Raw genomic sequence first — 27,147 nt, 5'->3', positions numbered from 1 at the left:
TACGCGTACATGATCGAACTTGTGATAATCATCTCCGAAACATAAATGGCTTTCACGAGATACATACCAAATTATTTCGTGTAATTTTGTAAATTAGACGAGAAAATGATTCGCGATGAAATTGCAAAGTACCGAAAGCTAATTCGCGATTACTGGCACAGGCGTCGTAAGGCCGACACGTGGGGTCAAGGACAGTGCGGCGCGTAAAGAGAAAAAGAAATAATAGCCGAACACACCCACAAACGAAGTAGCACGCAGCCACGTTTTTCAAGTCAAGCATAGATCTTCTTTTTGTCTCAGGAAAGACGACTATTCATCTTCCCTTCCGAGCCGACCTTTTTTGTTGCCGGTTGAATCTACCTACGTGATTCACGCAAAGATGCCATCAACGAAGAACCGTCTGTTAAGAAAATTAATTTTTTTTTTCCTTGTACTCAAAATAATGCAAAACGTCATATTTGAAGGATTAAATATTCTTTTGCGACTACATCTGTAAAATGAAAATTAATGTTATGCGTGATGGAACATTTTTATATATACTCGTATATGGTTAAAAAACTAGTTTTTTACTTTTTCTAAGAAATTTAATTTTGAGTTGTAATTCTTAAATACGATTCTTTTCTATCACATTCTTTCGATTCTAATGTTTCTTTTCGAGAAAAATCAGGTAATAGATCTGCAGGATGAATTGCCTCAATCGTAGAAACTCGATTCTACCGGGTGACTCGTATCGCCCATGGAAGAAGCTTTCGTTTCGCGATTATTTACGCTTGGCAGCATGTCATCTAAATTTAGACGAATTCAGCTAGGTCGGTTACTACGTGACTCTTGAGTCAGCAACATACGAATTTCTGAACGCAAGCCAAACCGACTTCTCGTGTCGAACGACACGTCGTCTTATGATTACACGAGACCGTTCGCGGACTATCCGCCTGTCGCGATATGTTCGTACCTCGCGATAGCGTGCGTTTCTTTTACGAAATCATCGCCTTGGCCGATAGTCAAGGTCGCGATTGCAGTTGTTATTGAAGAAATCGCAACTTCAATACGCGTTACTCAAAGAAAATGTACGATTTGTAAGATGAAGATGCGCTTCGAGTTGCATTCGAGTACAACTGATTTTATTTGATTTCTAATTTCATTGATGTTTGTCATTGCATTTAAATCCAACTCAAATAAAATTGCTTGCTGGATGATACAGCATTCTTTTCATTCGTAAAAAATACATGTGTGTTTTTTCTCTCCTTATTTTTTTCATAAAATTACATAATCTACTTAAATCCCAAATACTAAGCGCAACAAAAATATTGTTGTATTAATTAAACATTCTATTAATATAGAAACACCGAATTCAATATTTTATTTGAATTAAAACTAAGGCATAATCTACGATGTGTTCTTTGCTTTTTTTCCTTGCTTTTTATCTCTTGCTCTTTTCCTCTTTTTTGCGACTGTTTTATCGATAATCATGTTTCTTGTTACGTGTTTATATATCTTTTCTGAAATTTATTTTTATTTCAGGTGACAGAAAACGAAGAAATAAGATAAAAGCACATTGTAAATTAAGCTTAAAGGTGTACTCAAGAATTATTTCGACAATGTGCAACAATCAGGTCTGAGTCGCAAGCAATTAATTTTGTTGACTTTAATTTTATTATGTGAGAAAAATGTCCAGTGCCTCGAATTCCCGACAGATTTCAGATAAATATGCATTTTAAGTTTTGCCTTAATTCGTCAAAGATCCGTATCCATTTTTTTAGAAATCACGAGGAAAATCAAGGGATTGTATTCGCCATGCACGCGCAGTTTTCATTTTAACGACGCAACAAAGCCTCCAATACTATTGTGGAAAATGCAATGTACGCGTGTGTCAACGACCGCAAACGTGCCTTTTATACCCGCGCGAGTTTCCGCATGTTACCGGTAACTTCGTGCCAAATTATTCGACCGCACCCACAGTCTTTCTCTCGTTCCTTTTGTTATCCCAACAAGAAAGATCAGGCTTTTGGAGAGCTAGAACGCTTTGACAACCAGACGGGGAGAGTTTCCGTCCATCTACGTTCTGATTTTTAATTCGGAACGCATTGTTTAAGAACGCATGTTTAATCACAGAAATTGAAGAATGCACAGCTGAACTGTGTGACACTGATTGTATCCGTACTCACAGGAAGTAATAAGCACGAATAGTCATATAATTTTACACAATTGCGACTCATTCAGCGGCGAACTTTTTTTATAATTATTTACAACGGGATAAAATTTATCTTTTTATATGTCTTTTTATATTTTCCATTATTATCTATTACTTTCTATTATTTTTTACATTTTATTTTATTGCATGTCTATGTTTTTGTGTTCGTTTCTACCTCTCCGCATTAATTTCAAATGCTTTTCATACAAACGTTACATTTCTTTTATTAAGCATATTATGCAGCAACAATTATTCCAATGTGATTCATCCAGGAGCATATTTCTATTTATTTAAGTATAATATTACTTACCCTCGCAGCGGCGACGCTCTTCTCCGCCGAGACACCGTCAAGCTCGACGCGCGCCCTCGCCGCCGTTGCTGCGCTCTGCTCCTTATACGAGACATCACCGGCTTGCAGAGCCCTCATTTCCGCACTATTTGCCGTCGCCTTTTCAGCGCTAAATCCATCCGTGACGACCTAATAAAAATCAGTTGACTATTAGATGCGAGATACTGAATAAAAACCGGTAAATTGATCTGAGGCGTATCGTGATACGTGACGCTGAGTCTCGATGCTTTCTCACGCATAATACATAAGGATAGGACTCGCAGTCCTTGACCTAGACTACCTAGAGGAAGCCGCACCTCGGCCGCCATTCGCTATACGTCTAACATCTCCGATGTTCGCAATGTGTAACGTCTATCAAACGCCACCATTCGTTCGGCGAATATCCCAGCTAAATTAATCGCGCAATTCTTATCAAATACGTATTTTTAGGTACTCCTTATTTTGCGGATAGTTTTACTGAATGGCTCGACGAGACCACGTGCTGATAGCGTGCGCGAGATCAATTCCGTTTTCAACATTATGAAATTCAATATCACAGTAACCCAACAAACATTCTTCATTTTGCTGTAAGTTCATGTATTAATTGTATTTTCTCTTTATTTTATCACTATATTTTTCTATACGATTCTTGATATCATTTTTTAATCAAAAAAATCTTTCACAAACTATTTGAGAATTGTTCATCATTGAATGGATATCGTAATTATCAGTTTCCATTTATAGTAGAAATAAAATAGTATTCTCAATTTTATATACATCGATTACTGTTATAGTTAATTATTATTTACTACTGTAAAATAAAATAATTTTGGCCCGAACTTAAAAAAATGTCTAGATAGCGCGCATGCTCAATATCTTAACACAACTACAAACGATAAAAACGTTTGTAAGATGTTCTTAACATGTCTTGTGTTCACAAATTTTGACATACTGTCTAGACATTGTCAAAATTTGAGCCAAAGTTATCCCATTTTATATTAATTATTTTTTTAAGATTAAATGTGTGTGTGTAAAATTTTTACAATTATTAATATGAAAGTAATAATCGGAAGATGTCAGAAATATATAGGCAAGCAAAAAAAACCCACCTTCGTTTTTGAAGCGCTAGTCATTTTTTTCTGTTCAAACTTCATAGTTTCTTGACCAGCAGGTAGGTTTGGCATGCTTGGCATATTTATCGGTGGGCTCATGCTATGATGGAGATTGTTCAGCGAGTTTAGGGAACTCAATTGAGACGGAGAACCGCCTGCCAACGTGACAGCATCGTTGACAGGTGGCGGTGTATCCGTATCCGGAAAAGTCACCAGCGGCTCTGTGAGATCGGTTTCTTCCGATCCACTGCCATCTCTGAAGAATTCCACAAAAAGAATTTTTGAGCTATAAGTAACGCTTTTAATTACGAATATTTTCTTATGTTCTTATATCGATATATTCTTTTTCTAAAGAATTCAATTAGAATAAAACGTGAATGAATGAGTTCAAAACATTTTAATATTAATAAGTTTACATTGTTCTTTATATATCTTTCTACTGTGATATAACATAGCAATGGAATATTTATCTTGTATTTCGAAGTACGTAAAACGACACGTGAGCAATATGTTAAAAATAATCTGACTACTACGAAAATAGCACATACGAATCGAAATTATGCATACACAAATATTCGCCGTTGACGTGCTTCAGAGCTTTCAGTTGTGAAAGCTTTAGTTGCAAAGCTCTTAAATATGTGAATTTTTAGAAACTAAACGAAATAAATTACTAAGCTTTTAGTAACTAGAAATTGAAGAAGTAACTTCCGAGAAATCTTCAAATTTTCATGAAAAGATGAAATTAATAATTTTTTTCAAATGTTATTAACAATTAAAATCGTTAATCTTTTGACTTTTAATTAATTGAGAATTATTTAGATTGAGAGACGAATTTTTAGTCACCAATTAACTCTCTTATGTGCTTCACTTTCATAATAAAAATATTCACTTTTATATTAAAAATAAAGTATCAATTTAATACTTTACATTTTAACAAAATATCACAAAAAAATACAAAATAATCTGTTATTATATTTGACACAATCCAAAAGTAAATATGTTTTTATAATTTATCATAGATAGAAGAGAATTTTTAAATGTAAGTCGACCAAAACAAGGGACAGATTGCAACGTGATTCATTAGATTCGTCACGCTGGCAAACTCTTGTAGATACTCTAAAAATACTAATATAAATACTACTTCTATAAAAATCACACAAAATAACGCGTTGTTTTCACTAAACACTCATATTGCTTGTTAAAACTTCTATGAAAACGACAGATTTTTTCACAATGAACACTGTTTCATGTATAAACAGATATAAACTATAAACTCATACAAAAAGTCATATTTACAGTTGAAAAATTAAGTATATCTTTTAAGAATTGAATTGATTCTCAGAGATAGTCAATTTACTTGAGAATGAACCAACCTGTCTACGAGATTCTCCATGCTGCTGCGCAGCCGTTGTGAAAAGTTGGTTGAGATGTTCTTCATCTCCGAGATGCCGCGCTTGAGCTCTGTCAGATCGCTCTTCATGGAGCTCGCCTTCATCTCACTCGATGAAGACGAGGTGAGAATCCTCTGCGAGGATTTAGCCACTCTGCTGCTGCTGCTGCTGCTACTGCTAGTACTGGTACTGGTGCTGCTACTACTCTGATGTTGGCTCTGATTTGTCGTCAGCATCTGCCGAGTCAAAAGCCGTTTTCGTTCTATTTAAGATACGTATAAGATGACTCATTCGCTTCAAAATCTCCCGCTCCAATATTCTACTTCTCTATCTCTGTTTCTCTTTTCCGTCTTTCTATTAAATATACCGAGTTTGTAATCAGTTTTTTTTTATTTAAAAAACTTCTTAATTTTATTCTTTAATTTTTCGAGAGATAGTCTTATTCAAATTAATTTCTCTCTCTCTCTCTCTCTCTCCTCTCTCCTTCTCTCGACATTTTTGTGTATTATATCTGTATCATATTTGTATTTATTTTATCCTAGATAGCTATTTCTTTTTCACCTAAACTAATTGTTATTAATAATATTTTTGTCGATCAACTCTATTCGACAAACGCGACAACATTTTCTAAACAACCTTTTTATGAACTAAAGTCAGATATTTCACCTTATAGATACAAATGGAAAGTACAGTTTGAAATAAAAGAGCAAACCAGAAAGGTTTAAAGGGAAAAATGTAAACAGCATCTGCTGTAGCAACCACTGTAATGACTGTTGGCGATAGGCCAGAAGTCATTACGATGTACGAGACTCGGCCAAACCTAAAGACGAAAAGGGCTCGGTATATTTAGAAGGAGGCAACGTTCTCTTGAAATGACGAGAGAAGGGACCTTGAAGCACGGTACCAAGGTTCACTAAGATTTTGCCGGATTAATCTTCAATGGAAAAATATGCACGTGGGCGGCCACATTGCGTAGTAAACGCCTATAGTCGTTCTCGAGCTATCGCTTCTGATTGCTCGATGATCGGAGATGGTCTGACAAGTGGTTTTGCTGGCGAGACGCGTAGCCACTTTAATCGCGACATACATCGTCACACATCATTGGTATAAAAATTCATGTGCACACAAGCCAGGATTGGTAAAAGATTTTTTTTTTTTATCTAGCTAGTGGTTTTAACTGGCCAAAATTGATTTTAACCGATTTCAAAATCACTAGGCAAATTGTATTTTTGCTTTTTAAGAATTTTTAACGACTTTTTATTGTTGCAAGCTCATCAGATGTTGCCTAATACACTCAATAATTTTCACTATTTTCAGCTTTAATTTTTTCCTTTCCTTCCACTCCGCTATAAAAAGCACTAATTCTGATGTAGTAGTATTCTCACGATGTATGTTGTATACAGCCAATCTCCACAGCTCTGCCCATCAATACAAGCGAGATCAACAAAACTTCAGAGACACGTTGGAACAATCAAGTAGAGAGACTGCTTATATATCTTTATTAAAAATAGACCATTTTATGTGCAAATATTAATAATGGAAGAAGAAGTGGAAAAAAAATGTGATTGAACAACGCATAAAAGTCTGTCCGAGATATTGCTCTAACTATACATTTATTTAGTAATATAGAGAAATAAATTAGACAAGAATGTGAATGGAAAGCGTCGTCAGTCAGGCGAATCGATTGACTTGCGCGAGTAGTGACGGTGATTATTATTTTAGGCGCTTTTAGCAAATCGCGTCAATGATAAAAGCGTAACGGATGAATAATTTCTAATTTTCGTGATTACTTTCAGGAAATTCGTCTCAGATGTGGGCGTCGGAGGCGCCGGACACTTCATCTAGCTGACGCAGAGAAGATGGAATAGGACGATAGATAGGCCGCGTATTCTTCAGCAGGTACTTCTCGAATTAGAAGAAACAGTCTGCGAAGAAGATGACGATTGTGTTTCCCCCGTAATAAGAATAGATCTCGTATTTCTACGAAGTTGTCATTATTGGAAAAAGTGAGATAGTTTAATCATATAGCGCTCTCTTTCTCAGTTTCTTTTTCTAAACTTCTAAAGTATCGAGTCGAAAAGAGAGGCTGATACGTATATAGAACTGAAAGAAGATGAAGCCTGATATGATTCTTTCTAATGGAGCACAGATGCGGAGATCAGAGAATACGCGTCTATACCTATTACGTCTATGGTTTTCCCCGAAGCAGCAAGGCCAAATAAATATTGCAGCACATCGCGACTCGCTTCTACTAAATGTTCACAAAGATGCAAAGATGCGTGAAGTACAGGTCTTCGAATTTCAATTTTGTTCGAAAATCACAATCGTGCGTAAAACACTTGATCTATACAAAGTTAACGCAATTATTCATTGCGAACAGATTAATTTGAATTTAATGCAATTAATATTAAATTCAATAATATAAAAGGTGAAAAGATGCAGAATCGATTTAGATTTGATTCGAAATTTACGACAGCTTCGATATAACTCCTCTTCTCTCGCACTCTAAAAAATCTCGACGTGAATTTAAAATTCTTAATTTTTGTATTAACATCATGGTGTGTATTTAAAACTCATATTAATATCAATACAGTGAAAATTATGTAGACACTGTATGGTGTTAATTATGTATGTTAAATTATTAATGCATTAATAATTTAAACGTATGATGATATATATATTATATAATATGATATATTATGTGCATTATTATCATTATCATAAATATCATAACCAATATTTTTTAGAATGCACTAATATTTTTCTCATTAATAAGAAAATCCGTCCTCCGGAAACTTGAGGTTTGCACAAATAGATTTTCAAATTCATTCAGAACAAAGAACCGTATCTGTCTCATGTCAATTAAACAATAAATACTCGGAACATACTACGAGAAGACGTGTATTGACTCCTGTGAACATAGTATTTAGTGACGGAAATACAAGTGACGCATCTTTTCTATTTTTCAAAGAATCGCGACAACGTCTTACAGCATTCGAGGAGCACGCGCAAATATTTGATAATCAAAGAAAAAAATGACAACGAAAGTCCATGTCGGAGATAATAACCTGCGACGACGTGGTGGTGACCTGCGGATGATGACTGACGTGATGCGTCCTGCCAGTCACCAGGTTCTTCTTCTGGAAATTCTCCATGGCAGTATGCATGTTCTCGCCTCCCTCCACCGGGAATTCCGACATCTGCAACAGACAGTATTATCGTCAAAATAAATAGCAATCAAGATACTTAAATATCTGTTATAATAAAATGATATCTATAAAACACTTATTTTGCTTGTAACAGAGACGTGTCAACGATCGCGCGTACGGATGTTTTAATTGCGCGTTAATCAAGTCGGCGCAGGAATTCGCCGACTGCAAGGGCCTAATAATAGGCTCTGGGAAATAATTGGCAGCGCGAGCTTGGCGAGACTAGAAAGACTAGTGGGTTCTCGCAGTGGGTTCTTGCGTTGCGATCGGACCGTACAAAAGTATGCACGAAAGTACGCACTGAGTGCGCAAATGAGTGATATATGCGAAGCCCACGCGTACGTTCGTCAATAAAAAAGCTCGATCAAGAAATGCACGATCGAACCCGGATCTCTCGATAAAACGCTCCGATTCCTAAAGGTGATCAAGCTTTCCAGTCTCGCGTAGAGCACTGATTCGCCGTCTACGTACGATAGAATACTAATTGTAAGCTCGCTGACGGAAATACCATCGGGAATGCTCGAGGCCGCTCGAGGTCGATATAAACGTTCGATAAAACTCGACAGTTGCACTTCGCCATTGTTCAGCCTGCATGTGATTACATAACGGAACGAATTCTGAAAAAGCTAGCAAGAGGATTTAATAGAAAGTAACTGATACGTGAAAGTATACAAATATCAATGTAAAGGTGGCTCTTAATCCTAAATAAATAAATGTCACTTTTTGTCTCTTTTTTTTTGTGGTCAGATTGAGTGACTATACTTTTGCACAACTTTCGTATGTCGTGTAATTGAAGACTATCAATGATAGAGCAAGATAACGCCGTATAGAAGTTAACGTTTTAACTTCAAAATTAAGTACACTTAAATTTAATAATTTCTACGAAAGAGTTACACGCTGTTTATTACACCGTTTATATGGTGTTACACAATGCACAGATAATTTTACGACAATGTAATTAGCAAGATCGCAGTCGCGTATAACTTTCATATTTCTAGGAAAGAGCGATATATATACATATAATTCGAAGGAAATGAACCTCTAAATGTTACATAGTTCTCACAGCATATAAATTTTATTTATTTTAATCATTACCAGCGACTGGGCTGTTTTAATTATTTCTGGCTCATTAGTTCCACGTTTCTTCGTATTGTATTAAATATACATTTAATGTATCGCACAATTGCGAACGCACATGTGAGATGTGTGCCAAAATACATCGGCATAATGTGCACCAGTTGTTGCACTCCAGGAGCTTGTTTCGCGGCATGAATGCAACTATACAATCGGCACAAGTGTAACTATCGCGAGACGTGCGTGGATGGGCGATACGTTGAATTCTTTCGATAATTCCGCGGGATTTGCATAGGCGTGGGCACTTAAAACTCGGGCGCGTGCAATACGCGTGTAATACACAAGATGCAATATCCGGCATCTTTCAGAAAAGTGACCGACGCAGAGCCGGTTTAACGCACCTTTCTGCACAATAATAATATATTTCAATAAAATAATTTTAATCAAATATTCTCCTTTGCACAATAATATTTTAGTTTTCTCTTAAAACAAGAATTTGGGAAAAATATAGGAATATAATATTTATATGCATTCCATGATATTACGATAAGTAATTTAACTTGTCATATATATTTTATAATTATGAATAATAAACAAATTATTAAACTAGCAATATTTACGGAATACATATAGAAGATCTACAATTAAGCACGCATGCTCAGAAAACCAGGATGCTCCAAAAGCAGGCATATCTTTAAGTCAAGGACCATAATTCTTTTCAATCAAACAGGTAAAAACCGGTCCTATCTAGAGACTCTTAAATATTGTCCACAAGCGCGAGGATCGAATCTCAAAGGAAATCTGTTATTTCGATTTTGGAGTATTTAACAAGTTAAGATTAAGGCAAAAAAATTTCAAATTGATAAAAATATTTTAAAAATAAGAAACAATTCAAAAAATACATCGTCAAATTTAACAAACATTTAGATCAGATTATTTTTTCTGAACGTGATTGAAACCTAAAACTAAGCATTTGCTCTAGGAAGTGTATCTATCAGTCGCGTATCTTTCGCGGGAGTAGCTGATTGACGTGCTGTTCCTAGACAAAGACAGCCGGTGCGGTATATACTGTCGAAAGAAGAGGAAGCGAGGATGGCATCTGCTGTTATCGCTTCTGCTGTCTCTGATAATGAAACATGCGGACTGGCCATTTCAGAATCTATAGCGTTAGAAATGTGGAAAAAGGACTCCTATCTGGGGATCGATAGGGACTTCTCCGAAACATTCGTGCCGCAATTCGAACTCTGAAACATCGTGGAACCACGTTTTTCCTCCTCTTCTCTGATCATTCTACAAACACGACACTCGGAAAGAGACAAGGAAAGAGAGATAAGAGAAAGCGGAGTGCGCACCCAACAGACACCTGGCTGGCGTCCGATCGCCACGTAGCTCACGCGTCTTCCTGGCGGAAGCTCGACGACGAGGATCGAGGGGAGGCGGTCCCGAGGACGAGCGGACTGCGCGTCGAGTAAATCACAGAAGAACCGAGGTCGCGCGGACGGATAGTACGTCGCGTTTTGGCGTGCCGGTGACGGCGATTGGCACAAAGAGCGACGCCACAAACCTTACAAACGACAAGCATCGCGCACGCCGGTCGCGCTCGTACTGAGGATTCTAGGAGTGGAGTGACGGCACCGCGCGTACGATAGCGACACGCTGGTCACATGGCAGTGCTGATCACGTGACACGCATGACGCTACCGCCGCGAACTTACGAACCGCACGCGCACGTGATCGCCGGCGAGTTAAAGGGACGGAGATTTAAATGGAAGTATGGCTCTACCGTGATGTTATTCCTGAAGTCTACCTTTGCCTGTCGCTTGCATCGAAACGCCCGAAAATAATTAATTAGATCGAAAAGGAATTTAAGACCACGATTAGATAGAGAGATGAAATTTAATAGAACTTGATTAGATAGCAGTGACGAAAATGATTAAATTGAAGTGATAATACACAGACAGGAAATGGAAGAGTTACTTTTACAGTTACTTTTTGTAACAATGTGGTAACAATGTTGCAATTTTTTATGACTGTAATGATAACTAACTAAACACTTAAGAGGCTAAAATTATTTTATATAATAATTTAATAAAAAGTAACTGTGAAAGTAACTCTTCCATTCCTTGAACACAGATGTATAAACTGTAGTAAAATCACGCTGCAAGTAAATATTAATTCAGGGATAAATTAATGAAAAGAATACATAATATATATAAGTATAAATAAGGAAAATAGAAATTATAAAAGATAAATTAGATTTTTTTCATTAAACATAAGGATTAGAAATTGACAGAAGAAAAATGAGTGAAATTAATAGCTTTTAGTGTGATACGGCTATGCGTGCGTTCAAAGATATTAAAACAAAAATTGATGACATCAAGGGGATTAAGAAAACATTCTAATTAACGCTGCAATTCTGGGAAGCTTGTCTCCATAAAAATAATAGATTTTTCAATCTCGATTAAGAGCATAACCCCAGTGCAGCAAGTGGGACGACGATAATGAACGATTCCTAGAACGATGACAGTAAAGAGACGACGTTTTTTGTCAGCGGCATCGTTCAATGTTATATAAGAAGTCTCTCTCTCTCTCTCTCTCTCTCTCTCTCTCTCTCTCTCTCTCTCTCTTTTCTCTCCGTCTTATCCGGTCGAAAGTGTATCTGTAGAAGTGCTTTGCAGTAAATCACTTTTGTGATAGAAAGTTTACGAGAGCGCAATCTGGGCGAATCGTCAAGGAAACCTGTCACTTCATTCATTTTTCTACGCCGCCTTTCATTGATCAGAAATGCAAATCGTGAGTTAATTAAGATTATCGAGTATTTTTCGCATTTTAACGTATTTCTCTAATAAAAAGCAGGTAAAAGTCAATTGCTTATACTGAAAAAGAACTTGTAGAAAGCTACCAAATATTTGTAAACGTAAAATTATGTTTAGTTATAATATATTAACCAAATATTTATTTGGCATTATTTCACTAAACATTAGCTATTACCAAACCTCTTTTTTCAGCTTAGAAATTTTTTAACAAGATTGTACGTGACACACGTGACAGCCCTTGAATGATTTATAATCAAAGGAATGTCGAGTCTACCTTATCTCTCCAATTCGGGACAGGGCATAAAGCACTACTCGAAGAATTTAGGTCAGGTTCTTCAAGATATCGAATACAAACAGTTCTTCTTGAGACTTTTATGCTATGTGGTATATTCAACATTTTCGTATTCTTATTTTCAAATTTTCTAAATTTTGAATCTAAACTTTAGTAAATTTGATCAAAATTTTAGAATTTCGCAGAACTCAAAAACGCAGAAAAGAATTATCCTTATCTCTATCTCTTCCGAACACGAATAATAATCCGAAGCTTCTTTGTCAAGATACTTTTGCGGAAACTGCTTAGTTTAACCATTGTAAATCAGTATCGACCATGAAGCGTCGACCACGAAGAAGCTTAGCACTGTCTGCGAGAAAAGAGGGACACAAAGAGCGGAATGCAGTCCGGTGAGGTGCGTGAGGAAACTCGCAGTCGCGGAATTTCGGCGAAAGTATACCGGGTGTCCTCGGTAGGCATTGAAAACACTAACCTGTCCCGGCGTTTGCGTAGTCTTACAAAATTGATATTCACTCAGTTCAACTTTAAGTTCAACATTGTTTCATTCAAATTTAATTAAAATAATTTTTTTCAATATTTTTCCGCGGATATTTGCATTTGAATAATTTCAACGATTTCTTATCAATACTTATAGTAATATAATTTTTGAAGACATAATATTTTTGATTAATACAATTTTAAACATACACGATCTGACAATAAAATTCTCAAACTGTAACAATAAAAAAAGACATCTCAGGCTACAAAAATTATACTTATCATCCAAAGTAGGTCTCCCATAACATCAATACACATTTAACACTTAATATATATTTTTATACAAAACATTTTTTGAAGTTCGTAGTTGGAATGCTACTCAAAACACTAACATTCCTTTGAATGTTTGAATTCTTCGACGTCTTAAAAATATTTACTTTTTATATTTTTGAACTTCAAAAACATAAAAACACAGCACGAGTAAGTCAGATAAAGAAAGTGGCTAATCTCAACAACCCCTTTTTTGGTCAAGCGACAACGTCCTTATATATATACACACAAAGGAATCTTGTGAAGTTGTTTTTGCCAAGAAAGGGGTTGTTATTGGCTGAAATTAACCACCCTCCTTATGTGATTTTTTCATGCTGTATTTCTGGAGTTCAAAAACATAAAAGATAAACATTTTCAAGATATCGAGAATTCAAACATTCAAGGAATGTGAGTATTTTGAGCATTCCAACTACAGCTTTAAAAAATGTTTTATATAAAAAAAATGTGTCAAGTGTATTAATGTCATGGGGAACTACTTTGAAAGTAGTAGTGTTATCTGAGATGTTTGTACATATATTTCTTTTATTGCTACAATCCGGGGTCTTTATTGTCAGACCATGTATTATAAAAAAAATATGTCATATAATAGATCTCGGAATTTCATTTCCAATTCCAATCGAGGAGATTATGGTGAAGATTAGTCAGGAATTTCGATTTTGATTTCGGAATGTCAAGGACCTCTTCTTGAAGTTCCAGGACGCGACAGCTTTGACGTTACCGGGTTGATTGAATAAATATGTGGGTGTGAGAGAGGTTCTCGATGAGTTAGCGAACGTATGTGGATATACCATACATATATTCGCGCCTCTCGTCACGTCGCGTCGCGTCGCGTTGCGGCGGCGGCGGCAGCCACGCGCACTTCGGCCGCTTCGGCGCCGTTTGATTTACGACGGCCATAAATAGCATTCGCGAGTGGCTTTTTCCTGTGCCCGGCAGCAATAACAATTTAGAACAGACCGCTTTGCTGTGATATTACTCGCACTCCTGCTAGATATCAGTCGTCTCATTAGCCGAAAACTATCGAGCGATCGTCAGTACTCGAAGAGTGACTGCAGTATACGAGGAATTCCGAAAGGATACAGCGGAGTTTAAAGTGAAAGAAAAAGAGTTGAAGTTTACTATTACAAACTCTCTTAAATATTTATGAAAAATTATATTAGTTAAAAGTATTAACGAAATAATTATTATTTTGATTAATTAATTTGATATAACCTATTTGTTTGAAAAATAAAATTTCTTAAAAAGTTTTTCTTTTATTTCTGTATTTTAAAATAAAAATTATATTAAATTAATTATACACGTTATATATATGAAATTATCCAACATTAATTTTAATTTAAATTAATATCGCTGATTTATAATTAAACTTTTTGACATTTTTAGTTTCGTTTTAATATATGAAAAGCATTGAAAAGTTCTTAACCAGAACCTGATTCTTCCGAGTAGCGAGATTTTAACGACAGAATAAATTTTCAACAATAAAAGAATCACATGACAGTGCAACGTGGAATATCACGAGAATCGATTTCTTCGTATACATTTTACGTATATACTTCGAAGCGATCGACAGTCGCTATCGTTGAAAAAGCATTGGCAGACAGCTGTAGGCGTCTTGATTCTTGCCAGACACAAAGAACCGATTCGAAGACGACATCGTCGGTATTATATGAAGTCGCGTTCACAACTGATAAATCTGATCAGACAAATCCGAACAGTCATACCTTATTTTAAAAAATCGGCTTAATTTTTACAGTGTGTGCAAAAATAGTAGAAATGACAATCGTTTAGAAATGTAAATATACAGAAAGATAAAGTGTAAAAGTATGTTTGGTTTATTAATAAAAAATTTAAAGTGAAAGAGAATCGACTTTTTGCAATTCTATATGAAATAAATTCATATAAGATTATTTCATCGGCGGATTGATTATTTTATCAATTTGCATTTTGCAGCAGCACTCAAGTGTGAGATGGGCCTTAAGACCAGTAAGATTTGTTACTGTTCGTATATCGGATTAACCTTTCGCGGCAGTGGACATTTCGTAAATTTTACTTTATAATGTTATACACCGTGTGAGAATGCGAGGTTATCTGGAAATTTTCTGAAAACTCTGAAAAAGAGACAATTACTTTTCATTTTTGTATGTAAAGTTGCCATATTAGATTTTTCGATATCAATTCCAAAAAAATCGCAATCTATAAAACTAGATATTACTAGAAAATTGTTTGTATTTCGAGCTTCTTTAATTTTTCTTAATCATTCTTAATTTTTGGTAGTATTATTCTTATTTGACGTTATATTAATAAAACGAATTCATCCTGATATATTATATTCGCAGCGTTTTCGTTTTAAACAAAGGCGCCTTGTGCGGTCAGGAACGCGTTTTCATGCACACGTTCCGTCCGTCAGTTACGCGAGGCATAAAGGAGGCCAGCTGGTATAACTATACAACAGTGACGATTTCTGGATGTATTTCATGATGTCGCGTCGCCTTGAAAACGAGAGTTTCGGGTTTTCGATACTGGAGCAAATTAAAGAGTCCGTTTCTTTGAGGTTGATTTATTTCGTTGCCATTTTTTTCTCTTTTTATTCAAAACTTATTTGCTACGCGTAAAATGCACGATTTACGTATCATCGTAATAATACAATTACAATTTAATATATACAAATAATATGTTATAGATACATTATAAATGTACGAATATTCAAATTACAATCACGTTACACATATTATTATAATGTCTTATTCTCTATTAACTTATAATTTTGTACAAAATTTCTATTCTTGTAGATTTATATTGATAAAAAAATCTTTCATTTATTATTAATTATTTTATGTCACTCTTTTTCCAAAAGTCAAAGATAAAATTCAATTGTTTTCTTATCTATGTCTAAAAATAAGAAAGTATAAAGATTCGATTGAGAATAAATCAAGATAAGAAGCATGAAATAAAAGAATATCTCTAAAATTTTTTATTTAATTCTAAAATGTAAATCTCTTTGTAATTATCTCTTATCTCCATGAGTTCTTTTTATATAAAAAAGAATTGTAAATATAATTTTCAAAAATAATTCAAAATATTATTCCTTCATATCTAAAGGATGTATTAAGTAAAAGTAAATATAAAATTAGAAATTTATTCTTTCTGTATAAAAATAAATGTTATACATATGAAACATAATTTAATACGGACAATATTTATATTTAGTACAATTTTAAAGTTGAAATAAAAATTTTGTCATTGTAACTTAATTAATTTTTAAAAATATATCTATTTCTTTTTTTTATTAAAATAATTTTTAGTCCAAAGTTGTAAATAATCGCGTTAAACTGTTTATTACTTTCAAATGAAGAATGTTGAAAAATTTATATAATTATTTTCATAAATAGTTTTATTTTATTACAAAAATACATAACTTAAACGCAAATAAACGCCTTTCTTTTAACAAACATTTGAAGATGTACTCAGATGTAAAAGAGTTATATGCAATTGGTAGATATATTTGAATACCAATGCAAATAAATAAAATCCTTTCAGAAATAATCCGATGAGTCAAGCGAGAGCATGATTAATTACCTAAATTTCTGCTGAAATATCGGTGATATAATGTTTGCGAACAATAAAGTATACATATCTGCCTTGATTAAATTCATCGTTATCAATAATTTTAACGAATAGGGATCCGAATGCGTCGCGCGTGGCTAAAAATAACCAGTCAATATATTTATTATACACTTACTAAAATTCTTGGCATTTCCGTCCTGAAACGTGTATTTATACGTGCGATTTAATCATATTTTAATATCACGTCATGCGATAAGTATTATCAACGTATTGTTAAGACTCGTGCAACACAGTTAGGCGATTAAAAATATATAGCGGTGTATGTTTGTATAATATAAATAAAATATATTCATTGTAAACAAATAAATCGGTTTTTAAATAAATCAGCAGTTAGAAATATATATAATTAAATATTAAATAAATATCAAGAAATGTATTGTGAAATTACAAAAAAAAAGATATTAAAGATATAATAAAGAATTATATTAAAGACGTTTTAAAAGAATTGATTCTATAAAACAATGTGACTTTTTGTTTCCAGCGTGTAATTCATAAGCGATGTTTTTTTTTCTATTACATAAGGAAAGCGATCTAAAGACTCGGCTTATCGCGAATCCGAGGAAGCGATTTGCAAAGGTGGAAGCCCGTGAAGAGCCGGCAGATTCTGTTCCGAGAAGAACAGAAATGGAAGCTGAGACGATTCGCTACCGAGAGGTGTGCATGTTAACACGTTTGAGGCTCTTCGTGAGACGTTTATATGTCGCGACGCCGCGGCGTCCAAACGACGCTTCGAGGAATACACAAAAATGCGTGTTAAGTACGTTGTAAAACACACGTTACGAAATGTACGAAAATGTTTCTTGAGTCTCGACTGTCATTAATTCATATTACATTTAACATTTTTCTTTCCTTCAGCATTTTTGTCTTTCCTGAAAAGAAACATAATAGCATCTTTGAAAAAATGTAAGGAACTGCGTTGAACATGTTCTAGCAAAGATTCTGAAGAATATTTTTTGAGAGGAAAACGTCAGTCCGTTTAATATTATATTTAACATATCATCGCGCATTAAAAATAAAAAAATGTAATATTTAATAATATATAAAATAATATAATTTTTTAATATATATATGTATATATATTATAGTAATAAGTGTTTAAAGAGTGATATATCTTTTATAGACATTAATGATAAAAGAAGCAATAAATTTCTTTGTATCTATTTAACCAAGTATGAATAAGAAGAAAAATAAAATAAACAATAAGACTCGTCGACATCAGCTGTTGAATATACTCGTAGCTTGAAACGAATGGTTTTTTTCGATTCTTTAGAGAATGTGGAATTCTTTACAAAAATAATGAATAAATATCTTATATTTTCGTTACACACGTTTATCATAACAAAAGGACACTTTACATTAATCAAATGACTATACGAATATGTCTGCGTTAAATCATTTCTTTTCTCTCAATTTATTTATCGAAAAACTCTTAATGATTAATACGATTTCTTGGTAAAAAAAAAAAAAAAATAGCAGCACTATAATACTGTTAATCACCTATAGAATTCGTATGTAAAACGATATTTTTGTTTCCACTCGGAATTCATAAACGCAAAATTATTCGTGAACGTTTGTTTGTTTCGACTGCAATTGCTCCGACTCATCTCAATTTCTCAAGATACGCGTTTGAGATGTAAAAAAAATGCAACGACGCGGTATCGCCAACATCCTGGACTCGATCCGTGATTCCGAACGCGAGAAGCCAGCAGTCATCACAACAATCAACAACGATTAGTCATCGTGGCGCGCGCGGAAAGGACCTGACCTGGTCTCGCGTGGCTCGCGCGCGAGTTCCACGTGTACGCGCGCACGTGTTGCGGCAGTAACTACCGGGGGATCGAACTCGTGGAGAGGTCGATATATCGCCGGGCGTGTGACATCGTCCGTCGTTTTAGCACGATGATGTCACATCGTCACACGTCTCTTCCGCACTCATAACGGATCATGACGTGGCGCCGATCACCCGGCAGATATGTATTACGAGGCGCGCGAATCTCGTTTGTAACTCTCGTGGTGACGCACACTCGATTATATGATGTATATGACGTTAATGTGATAATATGTCACAAATGTGACGTTACTGTCAGATTATAAAATGCAGTAGCGCTTGATCGATAAAAATTGAAGAATTGGAGAAAAATAGGGAATCTACACATCGTAGACATCCATGATGTGTAGGCATACAAGGTGTGCCATTTTAAGCATCATAGTGACTGAACATAATTTAGGGTTAATTTCTGATTGGTTGGTTATCACCTGGTATTCTTACCATCATGGTAGATATCATTTTACAGCAGATACGCATTTGGCTACTGCGATGCTTAATTCATTCTACGTATGTTTTAGAACTTTCACTTGAGAAAATCTGAGCGGATAAATACGTGGAATAATAAAAATGCGAGGTATAAGTAAGCTTGCGTGCATTTTTGACAACTTACGGATTTTAGAAAAGCGCCTCTGCCCTTATACACGACACCGTGTGACCTGCTTCCATGCTTGTGTAGCATGTTTAATCCTCTATCAACGCTCATTCATGAAACATACACAACGAACACTCTCGGTTCTTGCTGTACGGAATTTAAACACCCGAAAAAGTTCACATCACACTCTCCAATGTCCTCGCGCAGATGCTCACGATTGTTGACGTTTACTGTCGTGTCGAATCGTGTCGAACCTAAATGAATTTATATTTAGATGTCTCTTATCATAATTAAGTACCTAATCCACATTCAGACTTTATTATTTAATCGCACTTGAATCTCTCCTTTTTAATATTATTATATTAAAAATGATAATGGAAGAAAATAAAGGAAGTATATAGAGTAAAGTAAAATAAAATAATTTGAATGACTATGCAATAATAAATTAGATGAGAAATAAAGTAAAATAAGAGAAATTAGGAAAAGAAATTAAAATATATATATATATATATATGTTACATAAATTTTTCTCAAATATAGTATAAAATTGATATCAAATGTGTATGTGTGTCTGCATTCTATCTTAATTTTGAGTGAATGGAATGTATAATTAATCGACACTTTATCTTGTCGCTTTATAAATATCTGACGGCATTGACGCAAAGAAACGATATCAGGCAAGTTTCCCACGGCACAAGATCAACATACAGAATGACCTTTGCACTACAATTTGTGACGAGCGACGATAAAATATCCTATAGACTGCGTTATCGATTTAGCTCAATTCGAATATCTGTAATTTCTTGGAATCTTTGTTGGACAAGAGCCAAAATCACGGAAATCTACTCGATTGAACTTTTGAAGAGATATGACTTTATCGAAGCGCTAAAAAAGATCGTTGATAAGAATGTTATTGCGAGCTAATTCTGTGTTTCAGTTAAATTTATAATAAATGACTAATCTTTGAAGAACAACATTCCAGAAATTAAAAGAAAAATATTTCTGTAAACTATTAAAAACACGATGCAAAAAGAAACAAAATAGTTTGATCAGAAATTAATAATTCATATTAGAAATATTTTCTCAGAATTGAAAATTTTTTACTTAAGTATAACTCCATACTATACTCAGAGAAAAAACATAGTGGTAGTAAACTATAGGTGACGACTATGCAAGTGTCATTTCATATGTATAATTAATGTATATAATTAAATAAACTACATATTTTAGAGTTATGACAACTATGAAATAGATTATTCAAGTACGTGCATTAATTCTATGTACAAACTTTATAGCTGTCACTATTATAATTGCCGTCGCTTTTTTCTGAATCATTATAGATTCGATATTTATTCGATATTTAGGTTTTAGCGCAACAATAATTCGCTGCGACAGCTGTTTAAATACACCGGCTTATTCATGCGAATAAAGAATTCCCGCAATGCGAGCAAACACGTGCATCAGACGTTTTCTCAAGTGCTTCGAAGAAACTAATCTATAATTGCCGCGAGCAAATTCCCGTGTGATAGCATACAGTGCCGACAAACCTCAAGACATAATTTATCAAATTATACTAAACGAAAAAATATGTTATTCTAAATTTATAGATATTTATAAATTCTTTCTGCCTAGAAGAAAATGATGTTACAAAGTATATTAATAGATAAGAGCAATTATTTAAGTCTTTAGAACACGAATGCAATAAAAATATATGACCATTGCAAAAAAATAATATCCTTGTGTGTGATTTTATAGAACACAAATTAAAATTATAAATAATATTTTCTACAAATTATTTTCCATTAATTATATTATTTTTATTCTTTGTTGGCAAAACAACAGTTCGCCTTATTTCGCAATTCTATGATTTTATCAACAAATATATATGTATTTTCTGTAGTACGATATAATAAATATCGATGTAATAAATATCGGCCACACGTAATTTTTGAAAGACTTGTTAGTACATTTGTCGAGCATAATCCAATCGAAGGAAATCAAAATGTTCGTTTTATTTCCGTGAGGAAGTCACGTATAGCAGCCGGTGCCATAAACGACGACTCGCGTGCATGAGGATACTTGTAAACGCATCGAAAATGCATTTTCCTCTCTGTCTCGCGAATTTCTGTCTGTTTTTTTTCTTCTTTTAGATCGACAACGATGAGATGCACATTTTCATGCGATTATCGCGTCACGCGAGGTCACGTTTGTAAAGTCTATCGAAGTAACTCTGTCACTTTTTAATTCTACAATGACTACACATACTATTGACATTAAAACTAATTGCCGAGTCAATCTTGATAAATCACACTGTGTAACTGTTACTTTCCTTAATGTATTTCCTTACAAACAAATGCGTATAATATTTAAACATTATTCATTTATACATTAATCAATTGTTATTATTTTATATCACGTCTATAATTCTCATTATTTATATTATTTTCTAAGTATTTAATTACTTTATTAAAAATAAGTCAAAACATTAGAAGATAAAGTTTTATCATTTGCGGACGCGAGCACCTCGGATCAAATCACGAGAGAGGTCTCCTGAAAGTAACGTTGTTCACTGCGCGAAACTCACGGATGTACTGTCGATTTGCCGCCGCAATCTCTTGATATCATATCATCGACTCGAACCGATGATTCACGCATTTACTGTCAACGGAGTCGGCGCGTCTACTGACGACCTTACGTATGAGGAGGAAGACATTGCCGCCGCCGTATCGTTGCAATGGTAAGGAATCAGCTGGTTGCATAAGAAGGAGGAGAAGAAGAAGAGTAGGGATTGAAGTAATCGCGAAGGAAAGGCAAGGTGTCACTCGAAGTAAGGGTCACAACGGTCGTAAATTCGAACAAGAGACACCTTTTACATCTTCAATTGCTTACAGAGAGAATTATAGAAAAAATTGATAAGAACAAAGCTATGAATTGCTTGCAAAGCTCATTATTTTAACAGTTTGAGAAAATGATATTTATGTTATGTAATGATACAATATATAATTTTTTAGTAATTTTCTCCTCTCTTAATTTAATATTAGCATTAATATACTTATGCACATATTCAGATAGAAAAAGAGAGATACAGAATATAAAGTTAACAATAAACTTTTTTTAGTTATTCCAAACTATTTGGATGAGTAACTTCTTTCTTTTGTTAGTCGATGACGTAACTATTGCTCTTGGGTCACTGTTGCAATCAATTTGTCAATTGTAAGATTTGCATTTTAGATAGACCGTGAATTTGTCTGAACACGTTGTTTAATGGAGGGGATCCTCGCAATAGCGGTGCACGTAATAAGCACTGTCTTCCGAGAATCATACGTGTACAATGATTCACCATGCTAGTGACTGAGGAGGAGAATAGAATGACGACGTTCTCGAGATAGGTATTCGGTGTGTAAATACGGGCAAATGTACAGCGATTTCGCTGAAGTCTTCCAAACGTTTCTCAAACTCGATAGAGTCCAGAAATAAGAACTTATAATATTTATTTTCCAAGGAAGGAAAGCTTTTTAAAAAATTTTCTAATTAATAAAATAACGTTTTTTACTCACTGTGTCAATTTTTTAATGCCATTTTTTCTAACGATTCATGTTTTTATACAATTTTCTTACAATCTGTCTTAAAAATATTAAAAATGCAAACACAGTTTCAGTGATTTTAACTTTTCATTTTTAGCTGTTTTATAAATCTGATATATATATTTTTATTAATTCTTTTTCACATGTATCTCTTCCTTATATAAATTTTTAGTAATATTATAATTTATATTAAAACTTCAAATGCGATTCTCGTGTATGATTCCTGATATGGCATCGTCACACGGCGCTTCATTAATCATCATGCCTTCGTTATTGTCGGATACCTGGAATTGCGCGGACTAATTATCATTCGGTTATTCTTGCACATGTTTATGTCGTCGTCTACGTAATCGATATTGTCCGTCTTGAGTCGACAGCGGCACGTAATCTCACGCCATATAAAGCCATGTAAATCATTCCCGGCGCACGACCCGCGCCACTGTTTCCTCTTAGCCGGAATTACGAGTTGCCACGGGTCCATTCATTCGACTGATGATGTAATTGCAATCGTACTACTACATGTCGCAGAATTGACGGATCAAAATAAAGTCGTCAGTGAAAGATGCATCATCGATGATGCAACTACTGCTGTATAATGTTAATTTTACATTTTGTTGTCAATTCGAAAATCTCTCGCAACTTTTGGGAATTTTTTTGAATAATATTTTTTGCTTGTCTAAAATATTTTGCACGGAATTCGAGAGAATTATGTACTTCTTTTTGCTCATAATTTTTAAATTCGACATAAAGAATTAGCATTTAAAATATATGATTAATTTACGTAGGTAGGTATGTCAAATTTACCGTAAAGAGAATATTCAATTGTCTCTTTAATATTCACTTTAACTTCGCGATATTAATTAACATTATATTAACGTTGATAATTAATTAAAAAAAAATAACATACCAGGTTTTTTTGTAAAAACTGTAATAGTGATATATTTTACATTTTATAATAAATAACAGTAAAAAAAAATTATCTTTTTAAAATATGTTATTTTTTACCATTCGTATAAATATTCATGGAAACTTATATTGTGAATTCTAAGCTGTTCGCGATAACAAGTGGCAATTCAGACAAGTTGGAGCCTTGAACTTGGAGGAGGACGGAATAACACAAATGTGATACGATCACCACGACTCGGTCTAGTGAGTCACTTTTGCGAGTCAAGGATGTGACGATTCTTGTCAAAGTATGATCTCTGGGAAGTCGTAAATTGCTGGTTACCCAACGATGTTGGCGTACTAAGAAGCAACTTCCAATACTGACAAAATCGTAACGAAGATATAACTTAGCGCAAGCGAACGAAAACAAAATTAGGTCTCTCAGAAATAGAATCGACTCATCTATGAAATGGAATTCGGACATTCGTCACTTCCGGAAATATTGAGTACTCCGTTTTTGATCTCTCGTATTTATATCATCGATCAATAAATATCTGTGTACATGCGGCCAACATCTCTGTGAAACTTAAAAATTGAAGAACTGACTAACTGTATCATATATACGTATAAATTACAAATTATTTTACACCAATTTATAAATTTGTTTTATACATAAATAAATTAATCGTTTTCATTACTGAATAAATAAAAGGAATAATTCATTTAAAAGTTTTTTAAATAATTTAAATAATTCTTTAATAATTTACTAATTAATTATAAATGAGATATTAAATTATTAGATTAATTGTAAACATTTAAAAAATAAGCCAATTATTCGACAAGACTTATTTTCTGCTTTACGTTAAATACTAATGTAATAAAAGAATAAAATTAAAAAGAAAAGGGACTCTTGTAACAAAAGAAATTAAATTCATTTTTTTAATTAGCGCGACTGCAGACAAAATATCTCGTATATCCCGACTGTCTGAATTGATTTAACGATCTATATCTACTTATATAGCGACTTAAATATCCACGTGAGACGAACGAGTGGTAGATTAAAGAATTTAAGAGAAGGAGAAAAATAATAATCAGGGAGTACAGCTTCTTAGCTTCGATTAGTTCAAATGTTTCGCATAGCGTTCGGTGCATCGAACCTCTCTCTCACCGATCTAAAGTTCTTACAGGCAGGCAAGCAGGCCTGTTCTATTAGGATGCCGGACATAGCTGTAGAGACTCAAGGATGTGCCTGGTTTTCCTTTTACCACTGCCGCGCAAGAGGCGTTTACTGCCCCGAGAATTTTCATTCTCGGCCGGATAATTATCTCCGATGTACCGCACCGGTCGGTCAGTATGAATGCCCTCACGGTCGTAAAAGTATATGCTTTCCCCCTTTCGCAAATGAAAACCACACGCTGTTTCTGTTCTCCGCGTCCCGCTAATAATATATTATACATAACACAGAAATAAATGGTATGTGCAATAGGTGATTAACGAAGAATATAAATAATCTATATAGATATTAATAAACACGTAAATGAGTAGAGGAAATTAATATGAATAAAAACGATGGATTTGAAAAGTAACACCGCGCAAAATGGCAGCGATAAATTAGCTTCGGACGTGCTCGGCAGGGCCTCTCACAAAAGCCTAATTTAACCAATGCACGCGTCTGTGCAGACTTAAAACCACATCAACTTTCTAGCCAGTGCACATTGCTCCTCTAGATGCGTTGCGTCTAAAGTCTAAATCGAGATACACTTCAATTGACCAGTGCAACGCGGTCTTGCAACTGAACTCAAATGCTCGGCGAACATCGCTTTGCGAAAATAATGAATCATTCTAGCAATATATATGTAATCAAAATTTTTGAACGAAACTTTCATTGCGATTTATATATGTACACAATTATATACATGTACAATATAAATAAATTATTTTATATTTGATGTTTCTATCTATATTTTATTTTATAATATATTTCATGTTTTATATATACGTTCCTTTTCAAATATAATAAGTTCGTATATTTTTAAGTACAATTTCCTAAGTAATATACTGCAGATTACTGGTATTATTTCCTAATCGAGTCGCGTACAATTGAGCAACGACATAATGATACAAAACGAGTCTCAACCGGTCGCACGCGTAACTCTATCTCATCGCGATGATTCACGACTTCTTATCGGAGGGTACTTATACACGTGGTTTTCTTCGCGGCGATAAGGCAGACGCGCAAGCATGAGAAAGCGAATAATATTTTCATTCGTGTCGCTATTTACGGCGAAGGCGGCGGCTTTTCCGTGGAAAAAGATGATCCATCTTCGCGCGAAGCGCGCTCGTTAGCGCAGGAATTGCGAGCGTATGCGAGACGCGGGCGAGAAAGATCGAGTGAGTCATTAGACATTTTTCGTTAATCACTTCGCCACTTCGAGCGACCTAATTACCTTAATTGCCGTTCTTGACGATATAACGCATCGCGCATTAATCTCGAGTATTTTGGAAAGAATCATTTGTACCTAAATAGATATCTGAATTAAATATTAAATATCATATTTCAAAATGTTTTTTAACTGATATCGTTAATATTATTATGATTTTTATAAAGTAAAATCATAAATAGCTATAAAAAATCGAATTTATTTATATTAAATGTCAAAATATTTTTAAATCTATTAATCATCACGACTTCGTAAAGTTCTCTCTCTCTCTCTCTCTCTCTCCATCTCGCGTTTCTCAAGAGTTTTTTCGAACGTAGGTCAACTATGAGAATTTCAACCTGCGCGCAGGTGATCTATACGAGTTGTCAGATCGATGAGTCACAACGCGCGCACCTCCGGAATACCATCACATACTTAAGAAGGCAGTTGCAGAACGGGAGATGAATGATTCATCTCCGTAACCTCCCTCTCTTTATCTCTCTCTCCTTCTGTTATCTAGCTATCATGCGAAAAATTCATTGCAATCGCAGTTATGCAAATACACTGAAAATAAGCATTATGTCATATGAACGCGGCAAAATCATCCGCTAATTATTCACTGACGAGTCAATCGTAAAAATTATGTTGTGTTAAATCGTAATAATAACGCGATCGGTTATATAAATATTATGGAAATTTATAGTAATTTTCTAAATATGCAAATGTATAGCGTGAATCATTACAGCAAAGTAATACGTATGCTAAAATAATGAGCTAATTTCAAATTAATTGAGGCGTTAAGAACACCCGTTTTAACTACGCTCTCGTGTGATTTACATAATTTCTTAATATCTTGCTGATTAAATCTGAGAAACTTATATTATTATATGTATACTTACTTATATGTACATAAGATTTATTCATTGATAGCAGAAATCACAAATAAATGTATTATTATTTAGAAATCAAAATATGCTGAATAATTAATCCTCAAA

At 34.3% G+C, this 27,147-nt stretch overlaps 1 protein-coding gene across 6 annotated transcripts in view; it reads right to left on the bottom strand.

Moving 5' to 3' along the window:
• Positions 1-27,147, bottom strand: part of Sarm (sterile alpha and armadillo motif) — a 52,844-nt gene that overhangs the window by 13,464 nt on the left and 12,233 nt on the right. For 3 of the 6 annotated variants that reach the window (XM_018542542.1, XM_018542504.1, XM_018542535.1), the window contains exons 1-5: positions 10,658-10,697; positions 8,091-8,222; positions 5,005-5,258; positions 3,629-3,887; positions 2,502-2,669 (exon numbers count right to left, since the gene is read on the bottom strand). In XM_018542542.1, the coding sequence (XP_018398044.1) occupies positions 2,502-2,669; positions 3,629-3,887; positions 5,005-5,258; positions 8,091-8,222 (813 nt within the window). In that variant the 5' untranslated portion in view covers positions 10,658-10,697. Of the gene's footprint in view, positions 1-2,501; positions 2,670-3,628; positions 3,888-5,004; positions 5,259-8,090; positions 8,223-10,657; positions 10,698-19,281; positions 19,303-27,147 lie in introns of those variants that run through there. The other 3 variants (XM_018542511.1, XM_018542518.1, XM_018542527.1) reach the window with 2 other exon arrangements.

This window comes from Cyphomyrmex costatus, unplaced genomic scaffold (genome assembly GCF_001594065.2).
Source record: "Cyphomyrmex costatus isolate MS0001 unplaced genomic scaffold, Ccosl1.0 scaffold11, whole genome shotgun sequence".
Classification (NCBI taxonomy): Eukaryota; Metazoa; Arthropoda; class Insecta; order Hymenoptera; family Formicidae; genus Cyphomyrmex; species Cyphomyrmex costatus.
This window is presented reverse-complemented; position numbering and strand designations above follow the sequence as displayed.